Below are 21803 nucleotides of genomic sequence, written 5' to 3'. Positions count from 1 at the left end.
TGGCAGGGGGGTTGGAACTTGATGATCTTAACTTAAGGTCCTTTCCAACCCTAACTATTCTATGATTCTATGAAAATTAGCAAACCAAAAACATTGCCCTCTGTTAATATTAACAAGATATTATTGCCCTTTAATTAGAAACTGGCACTGCTGGCAGCACTAATACAAGAATGTATTTCAAGGGAGTATGTTCTAGAGGAGTATCTCTGTCCAACTGAGACAGAAAAATAAAACTGAAGTGAAATGTAATGGTATTTAATTCCAGATGTCTCTGTTTTTATGTTGTTACTCTTGAAATAGTCTCTGGAAATATTAAAACATCTTTGTGGTTTCAGAATTTCAGTGAAGCTCAGGCTTGGTATAGTGCCTCCTTCTGTCAACTGACAGGTTTTTTTTGCTGGATGGACCACTCCTGAGAAAATCAATTCCTTCTTTCATTTAGAGTTGCCTGGAATTAAAGAGGCATTAGGAAGTTGCAGAACAGAGATTGACAAAATTCATTTTTTCAGGCGTAAGAGAAGGGTTATTTATTTTACTGTTACCCTTCTTTTCATAAGGATTCCTACTGGTATAGTATCAATGTAAAAGGAAAAGGTTGCTGCTCAGGCGTTTGAAAGTGAGTTACTCCATTTTATGTGTTAATTTTATTTATTTATTTTATTATTATTTTTTTTTAGTATCAGGAAAGCCTGGGGACATTTTTGAAATTTAACATACCTTTTTTTAAGCTTGGTAAGGTTAAATAGCTTAGGTTGTTGTTGTTAATTTAATTAGGGGTGAAGAAGACAGTGGTAGCGGAAACTTGGGATCATTCTAGTGATCGTGTATGCTGGAAAAGATGTTCCAGCAACAGTTGTGCCAGTGAAATGCTGCATTTGGCAGAATGCGTTCATCATCTTCTCTTTCAGCCAACTCACTGGCCTGGATCTCCAAAGGCAGTCAGAGCCCAATTCCTTTCCAGAATGAGATTTATGCTCCTAAATGCCTTTGGGAATCCAGAGCACTGAGTCCCAACAAATTTCAGTGACAAAAAATATATTGTCCTGGGCATGGCATCCAGTGCCATTCATAGTGTCTCAGCATGCCCTTCTCTGGGAGACACACATAGTAACTCCGCTGCAGAAATGGGAAAGGCGGCAGATATTGAGTCAATTCTCGAACTGGCCATACACTACTATCTGTTTGCAAGGACAAGGATTTAGATGGAGGGTAGCTGAGCAGTGGCTACAAACTATGCTGTTCTGGTGTTTCTTTAGAATAATTAAGGGGGCTGCAATTAAGGCAGCCCCATCTCCATACAAACCTGCAGCAATCAGCAGTGGCTCCAGACTTGATGTGGAAGGCCACATTCATGGAGATGTGAGTGGAGGACACCACTGTCCAGCTGCCCTGGCACACAACTATGAATGCCACCCCCCGAAGAGTGGAACAGGAGGCAACTGCCATATATGAGCTTGCAAATCAAGATTATTATTGTTTAGAGGGTAATCAATGTACACTTAGTAGCCTTCATGGAGTCTGTTGTCACTAGGGTATGTAAGGCAATGGAGTATGTACTCTACAAGTTAGCGTGCTGGAAATAACAGAAATTGAACTGGAATTCCCTGTTGTTTCTGAGGTGAGAGCAGGGATGCAGTCTCGTTCCCTGACTCAACACTATGTTTGTAAAAGAAGTGGTTTTGTTGGGTGTGCAGGCTTCAGAAGGGCTTTGTGGACATTTTATTGATGTAGACGTTGTCAGTCCAGAAGAGTGTATGACAGACACACTTTCAGAAATAACAGAACTTTTCATGTTCTGAAGGCAGATTCTGTACCGAAGCTGAAATAAAGGGAATGGAGGCAGAAAAAACCTTGACTGTTGCCTGTGTAAACCCAGAATGAACACAGACTCTGCTGCTGGGGGACTGAAGGACTGGCAGAAAGTATAACATGACAGGCTTGATTTCTTTGCATTGTACATGTCATATCTGGAATGTGAGACTGACTGCTTCTGGAGTAGGTGACCATTTGTGGAAACAAGACAGACTGAAAAGTACACAGCTAACGGTGCCAGTGCCAGTGCATTCAGGTGATGGAAACTATAAAAATTTCAGACAATAGCCTGACTGTTCCTGAGGGTGTAGCTGAATGAGATGCTGGTTTTGGCCACAAACCTAGCTTAAGAAGTCCCCATGCCCTCCTCCTGTCCTGCTTAGCCATGTGGTCCTGCCTTGTGCTGTGGTTTGCTGGCTCCTCGCTTACATCCTAAGGGATAATTAGTTCAACAACTGGTAGTATAGTGTATCTGAAGACTACTCAAGCCTTTTCTTCCTAATAAACACCCTTGTTAGGTAACTTTCTTGTAAGACTGGCAGTATGCATTGGTAAGCAGTTGTAAAAATAACTGCTTGTATATTTGTAGATAGAGTAAAATGTTTTCAGTGGCATTCACAGATTGCTGATTTTGATTTTAAAATCTTGGATAATTTATTTATCGTGCTATGGAATCTTTTCTGGCTATGTGAATTATTTTTTTTAGCACAAGAAGCAGTATGCTTGTGCCAGAAATCACAATAAAAATGTCTTATCATTCATACAGTGTATACTTCATTAATGCAGCATGATGGGTATTGCAAAAGAGAGCCAGCAAACTTGAAAACAACTGTTGTATTATTAAGCATACACAAAACTATGCAAGTATGTGCGACAAGAATACTATAGTAACCTGATGTCATTGTGCACCACAGGTATAACCATGGTCATCTGTGGATACAGAAGTTGATTTTGTCCTCTGAAATAAAATGCTGTGGGAGCTAACATGTGGCTGGGGTAGAACTGGAGATTCAAAGAGCAGGAAGGCTGGTTATCCCTGCCAGAGAAAGGAGCTTTTTAGTAGGTTTAGAAGCCACGCATGAACATATGTAGCCCAGCTGTTTTCTGCACAGTGGTTGTGATGGAGCGGTATAGTAAGAGTCATACTATGATGTGCTAGCCAGAGCAGCACAGCATCCTAATGTTTCATTGAAACTTGACTATTTCATTTGGCTTCGTGAGTTTGTGCCCAAAGACCAAGTATTAAAAAAAAAACCAAACAACAAAACTTAAAAACCCAGCAGCTCTGCTTCCTGACCAGTCAGAGAAGCCCCTGTAGGTCTGCACTTAGCACCACATTTTTGTATATCACACCCAAGCAACTATGTCCTACATTTGAACGATATTTACATTTTACAGAGGTGTTTTCTTGTGTCTTCTCTGAAAGTTTAGAATGCTTTTAGACTGGTGAAAAATTGCAGTACTTCCTGGAAGGCAAGAGAAAAATGTATGTTGTGTGGTCTTTGATTTCCAAATTTAAATACATTCTGTGTTGTGCCTGCTCATGATTCATAGTGTCTTGCCTAGCTGCAAGTAGTTCCCTAAAAGCATGATTCTGTTGATGGAGAACCATATGCGTATGCAGATGCTGTGTGTCTATGTAACCTGCTGATACCAACCATTTCTTCATAATAGTTGCTTTATTTTCTTTGCTATGAAAATTGTTTCTGATTTTGTATAGATAAGACCTTTGTAATAAAAAGTGGGTGCATAAAAAGAGAAATTTCTTGTGTTTGTGTATGTGCTTGTCTGCTCTTTTAAAGGAAGAGTGGAAATCTGCCCTTAATCTTGTTTCCTGATTTAAACCAGAAAGGGTTTATTATGGTGCATGAGCACAGAATAGAGTGCCAGTGGGGTGGCATGTTGATGGGTGAGGGTTGTAGAAACAGTGAGTGTAGTTGTGGCCAACAGGTGTAATGTACTTATGACCGTGGCAGAAGAAAAGGGTGAATATTGGATGCCAGCTCAGTATTTGCCAGCTCTTTCATAATATAAGGGAAGGTGCTTGCTAGAAGTGGAAGGTATATCAGCCAGTGCTAAAGTTTATTCATGATTGTTTCTGCCGACCAAATACTCCTTCCTCTAGGAATGACATGTGTTGGCAGGGAATGTCTGGTGGTCTGGCTGTGTATTAAGCAACTCCTGGCTTCTCTCCACTCTGCTACACTTCATGTCATCATCCTTGCTGAGGCCAAACATCTTTCTTTTACTTTGTTCTAAGAAGTCTTTCATCCCAGGACAAAGCTATTCACCGTAGTCACAGGGAAGGGAGCACTTCAGGCATCTCCTTGAGAGAGCACCCATGCTCAGACATCCGGACACCATGCAAGTGGGAGGCTCTGGGACTCATTGTTCCTCTAACTTGTGGCTGACTTATGTCAGCCTCCTTCCCTTTTATCATAGTTTTCTCTTCTTTGTAATGTCAGAGCTTCTCTTTTCCCTTTCCTTTTCAAATATGTCTCTTCTGGAAATGCCTCATGTGAAGAGCCCCCATCCCGCACCTTGTTACAGCTTGACTGCGTTACATGCCTTTCTCTGGAAGCAGGCAGCTGCATGAGGCTGGGGTTTGCTGTCAGTAAATAATCAGCAGGAGCAGAAAGAGGTAATAGGAAGAGATTTGGCAGTGAAGACCATTCTAAGCTTTTATAAGTGGATTTCTAGGACTGTGACCCTGGAGCATGGATTGAAAAGTGCTACCAGAGAGGTTAGGCCTGCAGGGAACGCTGTGCTGTGGTACTGCGGTTTTTGGAAGGCTGCCGAGGCAGGTTCAGGTACATGTGCATCTGGACTGCCACTGAATTGAAAGTAGGATTAGGTCACTCCCAAAGGGGAGTTACAATGCCTGAAAAATTAACACAACTTCTGGAAGTAGACTAAATTAAATAGAAGTCTAGCAGACAGTGCTAAAAATGGTGCCTCTTACCACGGCTTTGTAGCCTTGGTCACTTCCTGGAAACAAACCGCTTCTTTCTCAGTGTGAAAACTTTCCATCTTTGAAGGAAATAAGTCAATGAAGCTGTATTTAAACATCAAATGCATAAGTAGAGGGACAGTGGCATGCTTGTTAGCATACAAAAACTTAGATTCAAAAGCGATTTTATTTTCATTTACATAGATGATTTGCTTTCCAGTAGTCAGAGCAATTCAGTATATGTAGATGCATGCCCAGCCACGCACAGATTGATGCACATGTGCAGATCAGAGCAGCTAACATGGGACTATGACACCACGGAGAAGGTGGTTTAATTCCATGCGCTGAAGGCCTGCATGAGAATTACTGGCTGCTGGCATCAGTCTCCAGGCCTTATTGTTGTAGATGAGGGAGTCAGCCTCCGTGGTGCTTGGCATGGGAGGTAGGGAAGGAGGGAAAGGAGTGGGGAGAGAGGAAGAGTGACAGGGCCGGTGGGCCCCAAGGAGCCAGCATGCTGCTGGTACACTTGGGGGGCTGTTCACCAGTGGGTGCTGCTGCCATACGCAGTAGTGCAAAGCAGCACATGCAAGCAACAGAAGCAAGGGTGATACGAGGAAAACAAAACGCATCCTAAATATCTTTGGAAAGAGCTAATGACTGATAAATAGGTTGAATAGAGATGGCAGAAACAATTTTTGTCGATTAATTTGTATCTATTAATTCAGTCATTCTCCTCTTCAGCATTTACTTAATGATTCCTGTTACTCTTTCCATCTCATTCTTTTTCTCTTTGGTATCCTACCCGTAATCCTCTTCTGTAACAACACTTAACACTTTTCATAGTGTTGCTGGAACAAAAATGTTTCCCAAACATTAATGAATTACTGTTCACAAACAAGCCCTGAACAACTCTTTTGTAGATGCATTCATACTGTGCTGTGGATAGACTTGGAATTGTTTTACTGTGTGCCTTAGGACCGGTGTTGCCAATAAGTAATGGGGGGTATTCTTAGCTCAAGTGGGGCTCAGAAGAAGAAACGGGGCTAATCTTGGGCTCCTCTCAAAGACTGAATTAGGAGACATTCTGAATAATTGTGATACTCAGAATGGCAGAGCACTCTCATGTATAGCTTTTTTGGACATACAAATACAGATTATCATAATACATAGCTGTCCTGATGCATATCCAAAATCTGTCACAGTATAGCTCAGAGTTTGGACACAAGAATGTTGTTCTGGTGAATCCAAGAGGAGAGTAAGTTGTTGGAGAAGGGATCAGAAATAGCAGTTCCTGTGTGCAGGCCACTTTTCCCAGTTTCAAGCTGCACATTATATGTGCAAGCATTAAAAGTTTTACTGACTTCCTAATGCATCCGGAGAACAAGTGTTTTGCAAACAAGATACAGTGTTTATTTCTTTTCTTAATTTGGGAGCATTATCTTCCCAATGAAGTCTAAAAGAAAACCTGAACAAAAGATGACTTTGTTTCTGTATAATTCATGAAAGCTCTGCAGTTGTAACCTTATAAACAGTTATTTAAGATGTGTAAATTTCAAATCTTTTTTTTTAATGGTGTACATAAATGACATAATAAATGTCTGTTTCCACAATAGTGTGCATAATGTACTTCAGAAGCAGTTACTGCAATGTGATAGGTGGGGTATACGAATAGCATATTTTATGTAAGTATGTAAGTATGTAAGTATAATATGCTAACACAGTATGTAATAGAATTAAACAAGCTGTAATTTAATACAGCTCTTTAGCTCTGTAAAGCTAGAGGGGTGGGGAAGCTATTGTCTTACAGAATTAAAGTCATTTTTAAGTATTAGCAGAAGGACAATTACTGTTCATTCTGTATCAAAATTCTGTTGAAGTGCTTTATGTAAAAATTGCAGTCCAACTCAGGGGAGGTTTGAAACTAAGTTAGGACATCGATTAAATATGATTACATGGCCTTTTCTAAAGACAAAAATCTATATAATATTATTGAAAATAGTTAACATACAGTATTTCAACAGGGGAAGCTCTGATTAGATCACTACAATCTATTTTCTGCCACCAGGATTGCTGAGGGGCTTATAATTGTGTTAAATTTTCATATTACTCATATTCACACATTAATGAACAGATGCATTGTTACTATTGGGATTTTGCCATTTGGCCTTTCACATCTCTAATCATGATTTCCTACTGAGATCTTTACCGTTCTCGCAGAAATTCAAGGCATTGATACACGGTCGTCCGCCGCGTTCATTACTCTCCGCTCGTTTGCCGCAGCAGCTCTCCCGGCACCATCACCGGCGGACTCAGGTTGCAGGGACACTCATTTGTAACTCGAGTCCCGCGGCTGGGAACTCTTGCCGCTAAGGCGGCGACTTGCCACTGACAAAGCTACTGTCACCCCCCTTTTCCCCTCTACACCTCGCTAAAGTAACCCCGAGCCCCGGCCCGGCGCCGCTCCCCGAGTGGCAGCAGCGGTGGCTCGGCGCGGTCCGGCCGCGGCGGGGCGGGGGCAGGCAAGGAGGCAGGGAAGCAGGCAGGGAATCAGCCCCGGCGCAGCAGGGCCCTGGCAGCCCCGGCGAGCGGCTACTGTTGCTTTAACGGGGCAAGTTGGACAGAAGACTTCTGTTCTTTACGAGCGCACCACGGCGAATATTTTGTCTAGCTGCAGGGGAAAAGCTTTGTCGCGGGCTTTGCTGACAATAGACTTAAAAGTAAGGCGGGCTGCTTTTGGTGCCCGGAGGCTCTGGAGCCTATTGTCAGCCCCCAGTGGATTTCTATGGCCGCATTCCTGCTTTGCAAAGGTTTGTTAGCTTTTCCTGACTGACAGCCCTCAGCCGCAAATGCCGCATTTGCTCTGGCCTGTTTACAGGCTAGTCGAGAATTTTGTAGAAAAGCGCAAGAAGAAAATATAAGGAAAGAATAATAAAAAAGGGGGCAAGTGGCGGCGTTTATTTGACGTAGTCATATAGGTTTGGAAGAACGGCTCCCTTCATAAAGGCTCGCCGGGGACGTACAAACTTGAGTTGTGCAAGTGCCGAGAGCACGGGAGCATCTCCGCATGTCCAGCCCCGGCACGGAGATGTTCATTGCACCGCTGTTCTCCCATCCCATTCCTTCGGCTTCAATGGCAGTATAGAGGTTCTAACAGAAAACTTGCGCTCAGGTAGTCAATCCCGGTGATCGGGTGCGCGGTGAGCTCACGGAGCAACCAGTCCTGCGAGAGCCTGCCGCTCGCAGAGCAGGAGCACACGCTTGTATAGGAGGAAATTGGAGGGTTGCAACGTGTATAACAATGTTAGGGGAGGGGGGAATCTCCCCTGCTGCCAATGGGACCCGCTATTGCAACGCCGGCAAATGAGCGGGGTGTGTGTGTGTGTGTGTGTGTGTGTGTGTGTGTGTGTGTGTGTGTGTGTGTGTGCTGGAAAGCGTGCCCCCGCCGCTGTAGTTAGTTATGTGTTACTATAACACTGCGTGAGGCTGGTTTAACGGGAGTTTGGGCTCCTTCGGGTGTGAGAGATGCTTTGCAGAGCGAGAGAAAGGCCGTGACTGCGGGCGGGACCCGGCGAACCTCTCAAACATGTACCCCCCCCTCGGAAAGCCTCGGCGGAGCTTCAAGGTGTGGCTTCAGAAAAGGGAGGCGGAATTAGCCAAAGAAGATAATGAAGGTTGCTCGTAATGGTTTTTAGTGTGGGGAAGATTAACCAGTTGCTAATAATTGTATGGTCTCTAGGCCAGACGCTCCCTTTGATAAGTTAACATGTACTCCCTTTATGCTCCTGGTAGGGGGTAAACAAATGCCGGAACAAATACAAATACACATAAACACCAATGTGGAGAATAGCAGTATATGTCTTAGATCCAGATAATAAGTGTGGGTATTGTTATTTAGATGGCGCATACTGGGACACTTATCTTTTAGTACACTCCATTTTCGAACTGAATGCAGTGCTAATCGTGGGATTGAAAGCTATTGTAATTGTGTACCCATCTAAATGCTGACAAGAATATACAATTACATTGTTTGGAATTGAGTTTAATGTTCTCTGAATTTTATTAGCATTTATATTTACTTATGCATTAAAATTCCATACAAAGAGGGGTCAAAATACAAGAGTTATAAATATCAGACCTATCCACACCCTCGCTTCATTTTGCCTGAAAATGCTGAACAAATTTATTTTATTTTATTTTATTTTTAAAGGGAGCGATAGAATCTGAAATGAGCAAATAATGGGTTTCCATTCTAAGCAGTGCCTTTTCTCCCTCTGGATTTTGCAATCTTTTAAAGCTTTTTTCATTCCCAACTTTTTATTATTATTTATAATGTGCGTGTTACCGGAAAATCTTTCCACAGTATGCTTACCACCACACGATGTTTAAACACACATTATAAAGTGGATGTGATTGTAAAGGCTCAGAGGGATATAATTACATGTAGCAGATTTAGGAGCTAATTCTTTGCTTCTCTCTCTCTTTCTCTCTCCCTCTCTCTTTACTCTGCATTTTATCAACATAATTATTTTTTGACTGCAGACTAACACCAAGACATTGACAGGCATCCATTATAGGCAGCAACTTGTTCACCAAATTGAAAAACAATGAACTGCAGGTTTATATGTGCCCATTGTCATACAGAATTACCGGGGCTTTGTTCCATAAGAGGAAAAAGCTAATGGTTTTGAAACAGCAGGTGACAAAACACTTCTTTTTTTTTTTTTTTTTTTTTCCCCTCCCTTCTTATCAGTTTGTTGATGAAGTCATTATGAACTGGGGCCCAGAATAGGGTTGGCCTTATTTTTAGCAGATAGACTTTTAATGAGTTCTATTGTGAAGACACTCATGTTGATTTGCTTCCATTTCTTTCCCCCCCCCCCCTTCGCTCAGAAACACCCAGTATTGAAAAGCTACTATCAAAGGACTGGAAAGACAAGCTTCTTGCCATGGGATCAGGGAACTTTGGAGAAATAAAAGGTAATGCTGTTTCCGTGCTAAAGCAATTTGAGAATGAATATACATATATCACTGGCTTTAATGGAACTTTGTTTGCTCCTCTTCCCCTCCCCTTGGAACATCGTCATTTGGGCCTTAAATGAAATGTATGCTCTCCATCTGTGCTAATAGAAATAAATGAAATGGTATATTACCCTAAGTGAATGAACTTAAAGCTTTTGTTGCATATATCGTTCTGTGTTATAAGAGGACATGTCCTATTGCAGGATTCGGGAAAAAAAAGTCAATTCACAAATCAAACACTATCAGAGTATAGCAGAGCTCAGCTTCTGAAATCTGAGTCTGATCAGAAGTCCTTTTTTTTAATTTCTGGACAGATTTTGGTGATGTACTTTTTTATTTTTTTTTACTTCTATGCACGTAAGAGGAAAAAAAAAAATAAAAAGAGCAAAGTTTGTGTAGTGATACCTCTAGGTACCAAAATTAGTCAGTGCAGATTTTAAAACACAGCGTACAACAGCTGTGCACTAAAGCATGTTCTTTTAAAGCCGTACTCCAGAAGGAAAATGACAAAATTTGACCACTCTCCAGCAGCAGTAGCTTTTGCTTTGCCAAGATATTTCCCCATTTTATATATGTGAGGTTATTTTAGGGAACCTGTAGTGTTTGTTTTCATGCAATTTAATATCTTTATAATTCTTTCTCAGTGCTCGTGATGAGGAACTGACTCAAAATACATGTGTGTCAAAAATTTTAGTTTTCAGGGCAGCCATTACCACTCTGAAAGGAAACAGTGACTCTGAATCTTCTCCCATTTATATCAGTGTACATCTGGAGTAGCAAAATTGAAGCCAGTGTTGTTCTGAAAATGTGAAAGTAGAATGAGATTAAAATTAAACCCTTCTTTTACTAGATTTCATTTCTATCCATTATTTTTGGTTTGTTTGCTTACTGATGTTGTCCTTGATTGCTAGATCCTCATTTAGTGAGGCTCCCAAGCCTTGTCCCTGACAAGGTTTAAGGCCCTTCTGTACAAAAGGTAGGCATTATTCAGTAAAGTATACATGACATGCTCTCAGAGGTTAGTGTATTGCTACATGTGCGAAGATAGTAGTATTTTGATTAGACATGCCTTCCCACTTATCACCGATAAGCCACTAGCATTAGCTTGCACTAGTCCAGACTTACACAAGTAGGAAAGTATGTCACTTGCTTCCTCTTGCTTCTCCCTAAGAGGCTGTAATTCAAAAATATATATTCATTACATATGTAGAATAACTTTATAACAGAATGTAGTGCTTTGGCCCCGAATAGGCTGAAATACTATTATTACTATTATTACATAACAGAGGGCAAAACCTTGGGTTCTTTCTTCCCACTGAGCACGCTTGCTCCAAGCACATAAAGGAACAGGCCATAAGGAGGTAGGGTAGCCACTGGGCTTATCTCTGAGTTCTGGTTTTGACAAGCTTATTGTTTTAAAATACCATCATTGTCTGCCATGAACTGATGAATCTTTAAGATGTTTCAGGCCAAAAGTATACAGGCAGCTTTCATACCCACTTTTGGGTGTGTAGTTCAACAGGTCTTCTGTGTTGTCTGGAGCCTCTTTAACTCTTGATATGCCAGAGCCTGTAGAAAGACTCCAATGATTCTCCTCTGCCTTTGGACTCAGTAAAGCTGCTCTGAGGAGGCAGTCTGTTCCCAGTCCCTATGATCTTGTTCTGTTGGAGGGCAATCTTTTTTTCTCCCTCCCTCTCTTTCCCTTTCACAAGCTAAACTTGAAAGCAGCAGCAGCAGCTATAAGCTAGAACGAAAGAAATTCAACAGTCCTTTCAGTCTTGCCCAGGGGGAGGATGGGGAGCAACAGTACAGCCTCAAAGAAGAGTTTTCTTTGCTTTAATTTTTTGGGTTTTAGCTTCATATTTTGAACACAAGTCGAGTTATTGTTCTGCAGCTCTGTTGAAAAGCCTCACATCTGAGGCTTTTTAGTGCAACTGTGGTTCTGTGGTCGGGGGCATGGTTATTAGGTGTTTGGATCAGGTTTGGCAGTAAGCTGTGAAAACAGGCACTGGTTTATTTTTCCTACTGACTGCCGTGACAGTTGCAATTATTGTCCATTGTTCCTAGGTGGCTAGAAAGGAGGGAGGATACAATAGAGCATTGCCCTCTGGGGGTAAATGAATTTGACTTACAGGTTCTTGGGGGGTCAGGCAGGCTGATTATTTAGTGCCCAGGAATGCGGTTTTCATGGCACCGCCAGCCATGAGCAGCCAACAAACAATGGCTCAGCTGTATTGCAGCTGTATTTAGTGAGGCAGCATGAAAGGTGTGCAAGTTGAGCTGCTTTATACTCGCAAATGCATGTACAAACACACATATATTATGCTAGAAAATGGTTTTTGTTCTTCTGTAGGAATGTGGATTTATTAAGTTTTCCAGTTGTGATTTTTTAATTAACTTGCCTCTATATTTGGCCTGGCAGCTGCATTTACCCCTTCCTCTCCCATTTCTCTGTTAGTGATATTTGGAAACCCCGCACAAGTAGTGTCTTATTAATACCCCCGGAATGTGGACAGCACTAGAAGCTGTGCTGCCCAACTGTCTTATGCACTGAATCGTTTTTTCCATTTAACCGTTCAAAACTTCATTGTGTTTTGCATTAGATCTGGGGGAGTTTTAGTCCGTCATGTGCTAAAGTCTCTGCACTAGGCTACGTATTGTTAGTGCCCAGGTTTGTGTTACTGAGTTTATTCTAGGGGAGAGATTAAAAGAAAGGGAGATGGAGTGGAAGACCTTATTTTCTGTTAGTGTTGTTTCCTTTAAATTAGAGAGCAGTAATATTTTATTAAAGAGGTGAGTTAGTGAATGGCTGGAAGTAACCAGACTCCTATGGTTTGTATTCAGTTGTTCCTTTTAGTGGCTTTGTTACTTTGGGCAGCTACTTTAAGCCTCCCATTCTTCATTTGCATGTCTGTAAAATGGGAGAACCATTACCGAGTATCTGCAGAGGCCTAGGTGCAAGCTTCAGAATCACAGTTACCAGGATCTATATTTCATTCCAGGGCTGGACTGAAAGGTAGTGCAAAGGAATACTCTTACATTTAAAATCGGACAAATTCTAAATCCTTTCATAGCTGTAGAAAGTTTAGGTCAAAGGCCTCTGTTTTATTTAGAGAGGTAGCCTGGGGCTAAATAAATAAAACAAGTTTGGCACTGGAGATTTCTTAAGAAATTTTGGTTTTAAATCTATGGAATTTTTACTCAGTTCAGAACAAGTCAGTCTATAATAAACCCCCCAAAACGTGCCTTCAAATAGAAATATTTTAAAATAAAGCTGTAAAACTGTGTATTGAATTGGTTAAAGCCTGTTCAAACTTACTTATATCTGTCATATTCAAGAACAGGGCTCAAAAGGCCTCTGGATTATTCATGGATAATGCAGTTTATGGGATTCAGTGGAGCAGAGAGAACCCCCTTTCTGCTTTCAGCATAGCTGCCTGATACGTATGCATCACAGGGTGAAAGTGGTTGCTTTCCTCCAAAGCAATGTTACCGACTGCAGCAGATGCAGCGTGTAGGGCAGGCCATGGATAGGAAAAGGTGTAAGAAGCCTGTTTCCATACTCTTCAGTGACTGTGTCCATCCCTATACTTGGAAAATTAACACGAAACTTCTCTTACACTGGGGTTGGGCCTCCTCTGAGCAGACTTCACAGAATGGTTCTGGCCCCCCAGGTGCACTATGAGGTGCACAGTCTAGCTAGCGCCGATGTGAGTAAGGCAGCTTTAACCATTATGAGAATGCTTTTTAAAACCTGCCCTGTGTACACAAAGCCTTTCTACTAATCTTGTCCATCTCTTGCTTATCAGGAGTTGTCAAGAAACAATAACACGTATTTTATATGTTCTCCACTCAGCTAATTTTGAATAGGTGTGTGAAACAAAAGGCTAAACTGACTTTTGTTTCCAATCTGTCTGAGGTGGTTTTCTGTTGAAGTGAAAGCATTGTTAATAGCGATTGTGCCTGAGTCTGTCAAGAAAGACCAGGCAAGCCTGAACCTGATTTTTTTTTTTGTTGTTGTTTGAAAATCCTTTCCTATTGTACAGGTTAGTTCGTAAACAACTGAGGTGAACAGTTTTCTGCACTTACCGTGAAAGGGATCCTCATTAGGGTAAAATCAGCTCTGTGTTGTATCCACTTAAATCTAGGTGACTCCAAAGACTGTTCTGGAGCAACCAGTGATTTATGAATGTAATTGAAAGCAAGATTAGCCTACCAATTCTAATCTTTAATGCATAGTAACACACACATTTGTTGTGTGGAAGAAACTGGGTTCCAAGTTATGTGAAGTATCACTGCAGGTATTATATCAAGCTGTGTTTGATGTGCGATAAAGCTGTGTTTGCTGAAAACTGATTTTGCTTCTATGCTCAGAAGATGGGGCATGAGAGAGTAGGCAGTGAACAGTCTTACAACTGCCAATAATGGATAAAGAGCAATAATCCATTCAGCGATACTATAGCTCATCAGAGCCCATGAATTAAAGACATATGTTGTGTTGATTCAATGTATGGATTAAAATGGATAATCTGGTAGGTGACACACAGAATCTTGAGATAAGTGGGCTATGCAGATTCGGTATATGGATTGTGACGGATAATTCCATTTAAGTAATGCTGGACAAGTTGAAGACAAGTAAGCTTCGGGTAGTGCTCAGGTTATGTGCAGTAATCCAGTGAGTGACACTTTGGATCACATAATCTGTAAACTGAAGAGAAGAAAGCTGGGGATTCTGCATTTAGATGTGGACAGGAGGAAGGAGGGGGAAAGGGAGAGAGATTATTCATGGGGAATACACTGGGTTTAAACCTTTGACTAATACAGCACAGATCCCCAGGAGATGTGTGAAAGCTGCACACTTTCTTACAAGCTGTGTGAATTTTGCATTTGCAAATTAATGGTTGAAAAATGTTTGCAAACTTGTGTCAGATGTGGATGTTTTGCATTATTTTTTGTGGGTAGTATTGTATTTGGAGTGCGGAGAGAAGGAGGGTGAGAGTCATAAGTGAAGGAGGTAAGATATGTCTGGTTGTCAGCTTCTGACTGTGATAAATTCAATATTTATTTCAATCTACTTAGTATCATCTTCTCTGTTTATTTTTGGGGGTGTTTAATAGTAGCAAATTGCTGACAGTGAGCTTTAGTCCTTTGTTAATATTTCAAAAGTGGGGGGAGGGGAGCCTTCCCAGTGGCGCACAGGGAAACCTAAGTTTTGAGAGGAAATTTGGCAGCTGCCAAATAAATAGTGGAGGTTGATCATAATGCAATGTGATACTCTCAGTCTGCAGAGAAGTAGACAGTGCCAATTGAGCCACATCAACACAGAACTTCCTTCAGGCCAAATGAAAGCCTGAAATGGAGATTTTGGCTGGATGGAGCTGCTTCCATTTGACCCTAGAACGGGAGGTTAGTTGAAGGTAATGGAAGGGGGGTTGGAGGAATCTTTTTTAAAGCATCAAAAATGCAAAAAAAAAAAAAAAAGAATTTATGGCAAAGCAGGAAATTTGGGCTGTTTTGGATTTATTTTTTTTTTTTTTTACACAAAGGTACCTAATCAGACAAAAAACACAGGTTCAATATTAGCAACTTTTATTTTTAGGAAATGATTATTAATAGGAAAAATGGAATAAAATTGAACTAATCAAAGTAGCAAATACCAGTGGCTTTACTTTGTTTGAACATAGGAGGTGAAACGACTATATTTTAAAATTGACCATTGGATTGGATTACAAAAGGGACCTAAAGCAGTTACTCTTTGTACTAAGAGTACTTGAAAGATGTGCTGATAGAGATGAATGTTGCTGAGCTACAACTACCAGTTTGTCAAAGCAAAACAAATACACTTACACGAACATATTTTTTACTGTTTTTCCTGCTGCTGCATGAAATTCCAGCAGCAATGCTGTTTCTCTAGCCTAGTTCTAGCTTGTTGTCTAGACAGTAAAACAATGAATAACCTCTGAGAACTAGTCCCAATAAAAATACTGTCTATTCCTTTTGTAACCTTGACAATAAGTTACTAACCAGGTTGAATACCAAGCTTTATTTGCAGTCTACTGACAGCAAATAAAGAATGCTTGGTGACAACTTCTTTCCAGTGTTGCGAAATAGTGATGTGCTGGTCTGTTACAGGCAGACCACTAAGTTGTTGTCCCCACAGAATATTAGTTCTTGAGGGTAGTAATGGCAAAAGATGGTAATTATTCATCATTTGTTTTTATTAATTCTGCAAAGCCTTCCGCTGAAACCTAAATGATTAAGGCTGTCCGTATACTGAAATAAGGAATTTCCTGCTCACTTGCTGTTCTAAAAAGGATTTTTATTTGTCAGAGAAGATTCATTGCATAAATCAGTTTGAATTCTGGGCTTTTTCTTTACTTGTTTCTTTTTCTGGTGGCTCTGGCTTGCTGAGTAAAAAGCAGTCAGAAAGTCTTCTTTTATTATGCTGACTTCTCGTATCAATCAGATGAAGTAATTTAATTTAGTAAGGTAGGTAGTTGTAAGTGATGGCAGTCATTGTGTAGTAAAGTTGGCTTAAATACGTAATGAAAAATGCCACGTTTTAGATGTTTATGTCCTGACAGCTCTAAGATTTACTGACCTGAAAAGCTATGTGCCAGTCCATAATAAAACACTTTCTGAAGTATTGATTAGGGAAGCATCAAGTGAGTTTGCACACGTGCACAAGCCCATACCAAATCCACCCACCAATACATAGCAGCAAGTACATAATTTAAAGTATAAACTCATTACTTGGTCATAAACATTTGATATTTCTTTTCAAAGACAGAGGAAATAAGAGTTTAAATTCTGAACTTACCTCAGCCAGTTAGATCTGTTTATCAGACTATGTTTCCTGAAGGCATGTAACATCAGCTCCCCATTGCCTCACGTGTATGATTTCGGGCGACGTCAGCAGCACAGCTGGCTGTGCGGCAAGGGGAGAATACTCCTCTTTAAAAGTATCATGTTATAAATACATATATATATTTTAGGGGGAGCATGACAAAGATTAGTTTTCTTTTAAGTAGATGACTAGGTGACCTGTCTGTTTTACTTTCCTGATTTACTTACTGAGCAGAGTAATGTTGCGTTTGGATTTGTGATGTGGCAAAGTTAAAACCAGGGTGGGGAGTGGAGAAGGAAAAACAGTTGATAAGGGGATGAGAATGAAGCTCTCAAGAAAAGGTACTAGAATAAAACCCTCAAGAAAAGATACTTGGGTTTTTTTTTTTCTTTTTTAACTGCTGATATTTTTATTTATTCTTTGGATAGGGTAATGTTAATGCTGGTAGCAGTTTAGTTCTGCTGAGGTCAGTTTAGTGAATAGGCTGTTCAGTTTGAAAAGCCTCCTTCTCAGCTCTTTTTCAGTTTTGTATCAAAGCTGTTAAGTCCCTAGCTTAAAAATCACACTGAAAAAAACCACACCTCTGCATGAAATGCTTGGAGGTGGCTCAGTTTTTAGCTGATGTATAGGTTGTAGCTATGACCTCATCACACTGTTACACCAAAGTTGCACAGAAACTGTATTGTGGCATAGTTCTGTTGCTTGGTGAGATGGATGGCATCAATAATTGCTTTATTCATAGGGTCTCTTTTGTCTAGAACCTTACCTGTTACCAAACTAGGTCAAGCAAACTTTTAATTATGTATTTAACACGTGTCCTGCTAAAGTCAGTGGGGAAATTCTTGGCCTTGCTGAAGTAGTTCTGCTGGTGATTTGAGCAACAGCTTACAGTGAGTAAAGTTAATAGCTTTAGGCAAGTGTCTAAAAACTTCACACCTCTCTTTTCTCTTTAAAAAAGTAACAGAGACCCCTGCCTTTCTGCCTGCTCACAGTCTTTGAGAAGATCAACTAGCTAATGCTTTGAAATTAAAAATGCTCTATATTGCATGCTCTAGTTGCTATTATATATCTTGATGTTATTTGAATACAGAGAACTTCAGAATACTCTTATTTCCATTTTTTTTCCCCTAGAAGCTTTGTAGATACAGGAGGATTTTTCTTCTTTTGTAACCATAGTTAATGATACAGACGTAAAACAATATTATTGTCTCTTCCAGGCTTTGTACTCGCACATTGTTTTCTTTGCTTTTTCTTTGAAAGACAGATGCTGACAGTTCAAAAGTTATTTATGCAATTACTCTGATAGTAAACTGACTTGGGGGATAAATTTCCCTTTTTGGGTGTGCGTGAGTGTGCACGTGAGCACCCCAGTTGGTAGCATTCCTAGCAGTTTAATTGAGACCTGTCAGAGGGATTGAACAGAGCCTCACCACGTCTCTGCCTCTTGCAGAATACGCTGGGTGCCGTGCAGCTGCGAGTGGATCTGTAGGCTGGCTGCAAGCAGACACTCTCATTGCTTGAGCATTTGCAGCAAAAGCTTAAAATGCCTGTTAAAGAAAATATTGGCTTTCCTAATTTCTCATTTACATTCTCATTCTGTCTAATAAATTATAATAAAGTATTTACTGTTTTGATCGCAAAAGCGGTTTCTCTGCCTTTTTTTTTGCTTTGGTTCTGTTTTGGGTGGATATGCCAAGGTTTCTCCTGTTCGTTTTCTCACTTTAAGTGTGTCATTTGGTCATATTGGTGTCTTCATTCTAATGTTTATTAAAATGTTACTGTCACTGCCAGTCTGAGACTGTGAATCAGAACTAAGAATGTGTAATAGTTTATTTCACATTTGAGTAAATTTCTTTTACTACTTAAACACTATTATGGATAGTGTTGATCTGAGATGAAGTTTAGGTTTGGCGATACAGAATGCCACTAATTTGAGTCTTCTTTTATTGCCATCTGCTGTGGGTGTTGCATCCACAAACATGTTGGTTTTTTTTTTTTCTTTCTGAATCTCTTTTTGTGGTGATGGAGAATAAACTGATGCATCTGGAAAGCATTTTTTCTTGGGCCATTCACTATGTCAGCCTGTAGTGTATACTTTGATGCAGTGATGGAATATAGAAAAAACAGCATGAGCACCTACAGCAGTCTTCTGAAAGTCAGGTGGCTTGGTGGTTAAAGGATTTGTTAAACATAAAATGTGCAATATCTGTTTGTTGTGGATCTGATGATAATTAAGAGTAATTTTTGAGGCAGCCATTAATGTAAGCCACTCCGCTTTTGCTCCTCACTCAATACCAGTGTGAAGCAGTCTAGCTTGCTGTCAAGTTGTACACTACAATAATGGGCACTTGTTCTTTCTCCCAGCCATGCTGCAACTGTACGGACAGTGCATGTAGAGTACAGGCCACCTTCAGAACCATTCCCAACTCTGTACTACTCAAAGAAGCTCTAAGTGAGTTTAATAGTGAAGTGGCTGAAGGTAGCTGCTGGGGCTGGTGGCTTTTACTCACTGAGATTTACACCCCATCCCAAATTCTAGCAGTCTTAGCAGTCATATGGATAGTTCATTAATTCCTGAGTAGCATAATTTAAACTACTGTCTTTATGAGGTTGATGGTGTAGCTATTTAAAATACTGATGCTTTTTGCCCTATAAGCTGCAGGATTCTTAAAATGGAAATCTCTTAGCTGCCAAGACACTTCACATGGTAATAAAGGTTTAGATCTCATGAGGATTAACAGAGAGAAAATAATGCTAATAGCACAAAAGTCCACCATCCTTGCCTGCCCACAATCTACAGCACCTAGAAAGGAATACAAAAATGTCAACTGGTGCTCTAACTGCAGCTTGTTTTAGTACACCGGAAAAAACTCCTGTCACTGAGTGTACTTGTGTGGTGACCAAGCTCTTGCCCTCAGCTGACCATTAAATAAATAGCATCCAGTACCATTTGGCCTTCATTTGTTATGTAAACTAAGTAACTTATGAATGGCAGCTGTGAAATGGCAGTTTTGTTGGCCTTTTTCATGAAACAAAAGGTGTGCTAGGTAATAGGGGTAACATAAAAAATACCAAACTTACCCTAAATGCACACGCTTTGCATTATGATCAAGATAGTCTCATGCAAGTACTTGGTTTTAGTCTTCATGCTTTTATAAGCCACCAGTTGTCTGCAAGAAACCTCAAATCTATTTGTAGTTCATTGTCAGTGGGGCTTATACAACTGTGTGGGTAAAGCAAGGGGAAATCTACCCCAAAACTCACTGTCTCCCAGTAGACCTACGCATCTGATCTCTCTTGCCTCTGGTTTTGTGCAGGCCACTTGAGATTATGGCTGTTCGAGTACTTAGTTAGCAAGGAATGGTATCTTAAAGAATTGAAATCATTGGAAGGATGTCTTGATATCTTAGAGAATTGAAATATTGGAAGGATGGGCTAATCACATGAAAATAATGTAGCTACTAAGCCATGTTTTCCAGAAATTATTCTCCAACACCAGATATTTTTTTCAAGTTGACATTGATAAATTCTCCCTTTTGGGTTATTAGCAAACTGAAATTACTTACAAAATACAATGCAAGGTGGCTGCCTTTTGTCAGACTCTTTCCACTCAGTTTTTTTAAGCTAAGGGAATTATGGATTCTACTTACTAAATTAGTATTTAAAGCACATCCCCTTTGGACCTCTCAAATTTTCTTTAAAAACTGAGTCTGGTAGATTTGTCCCAAGCAGCACAGTTGTGGTGTGCCTTGACCTCCAGCACCTGCAGCAGTGCTTCATTGCCCTGACCGCTTGCTCTTAGTTCACCCAGCCTTCGCTCTCATTCCTGCAATTCAAACAAAGCTGTTGTTTTCCTGGGGAAGAAGGTTTTTGCTCCTCTCTCGGTAAATGGTACTGGCTAAGGAGCCGCATTAGGCGGGTGGCCCCGCGGGCGTGCAGGTGATCTGTGTCGCGGTCAGGGCGGTGGCGTATTCTGTGCTCTCTTTAGAGGCGCAGCCTGAGCTTTGCAGTGCAGGGCTGGATATCAACATCTCTTTTTTTTGGTGCTGTCGGTAACTCTGTGACCCCTTTGTCTGTCAGTTTACACATATGGAAATATTTTTCCACCTTTCAAAGGTGTGGTAGGGATTAATTTAACTTTACAAAGTGCTTTTTGATTCCCAACTGAAAGCTACTGTAGGAGCTCAAAAGACACTGATGAACCAGTACTGGCTGAAGATCTTTGATGTGTGTCAGTGTATTTGTCGAACAGTTCATTTGACAGTGATTTCTTTTTGCTTACTCTAACTTTAGGACTAAGCCCTGTGTGTACCTTCTCTAAGTCCTACTCCCCTCGTTCTCTTAAAAGTTTGGAATAAAATATCTGCTGAGTAAATATTTAATTTTCAGATGTTTCAGTGTGCTCAGCATGTTACACTGCCAGTATCAGTATACTGATAGTCTTCATTAGGGGAACATTACAGTGAACCACCATGCTAGCCACAGACAGGACAGGGAAGAGACTGCCTTCTACAGTAATTCTTCTATGCCACTTGGAAACACCTCACCCTTTTTCCTAGGGAAAAACAAAGGAAGCATGGAAGAGTGGCATAGATATTTTTGGTTAATTGTATGGCCAGGTGGCAAATGCACTACTTGTAGCAGTTCTGTGTCTCCAATGTCTGAAATAAAAATCTAAGTTAAAAGTGTTTTCTTCAGCAGTGTTAATATTTTAGCACTATCTTCCATTCTTTCTCACAGCTTTTAACAGAACAGGTTTAAAGTTCTGTTTCAGTGTGTTTCTCAAGTTTCCAGCTTGTACCTCAGGTTTTATTTTTGATACTGCATCTGAGAATATTCTGTTGTAGTTCTTTGTTATATGGTGAGAACGTTTTCACATAAATCTCTAGCATCTTAATATAAAGTTAATTGAGTTGCATTTCCTTTATGTGAAAATACTGATTCTTTGTGTTTTCCCACTTGTATATGGCTGTCTATAAATGGACTTAAGGGCTTGGGCTTGGCTAAAATAGCAAATGGGATGTTGCTTGGGAGTGCAAGGTTGAAATTAATTGAATCTAAATTAAAGTATCAAGCAGAGAGCCCTAACATTGCCACCTCTAAGGCTATGGTACAGTCTTCCAAAGAAAGCAGTAGATGATTCACCATTTCAGACATTTCAATCCAATCTAGAAA

At 40.5% G+C, this 21803-nt stretch overlaps 1 protein-coding gene across 23 annotated transcripts in view; it reads left to right on the top strand.

The window, feature by feature from the left end:
- SOX5 (SRY-box transcription factor 5) overlaps positions 1-21803 on the top strand; it is a 643908-nt gene that overhangs the window by 473897 nt on the left and 148208 nt on the right. For 21 of the 23 annotated variants that reach the window (XM_057405230.1, XM_057405225.1, XM_057405229.1 and 18 more), the window contains one exon: positions 9653-9739. The exons of the other annotated variants lie outside the window; for them this stretch is intronic. In XM_057405230.1, the coding sequence (XP_057261213.1) occupies positions 9653-9739 (87 nt within the window). The remainder of the gene's footprint in view (positions 1-9652; positions 9740-21803) is intronic. 23 annotated transcript variants of the gene reach the window in all.

The sequence above is a fragment of the Pezoporus wallicus genome, unplaced genomic scaffold, assembly GCF_028554395.1.
Source record: "Pezoporus wallicus isolate ANWC-B61680 ecotype Strahan unplaced genomic scaffold, APGP_CSIRO_Pwel_v1 contig_6789, whole genome shotgun sequence".
NCBI classification, from domain to species: Eukaryota; Metazoa; Chordata; class Aves; order Psittaciformes; family Psittacidae; genus Pezoporus; species Pezoporus wallicus.
The sequence above is the reverse complement of the archived record's forward strand: the minus strand, read 5'-3'. Positions and strand labels throughout refer to the sequence as shown.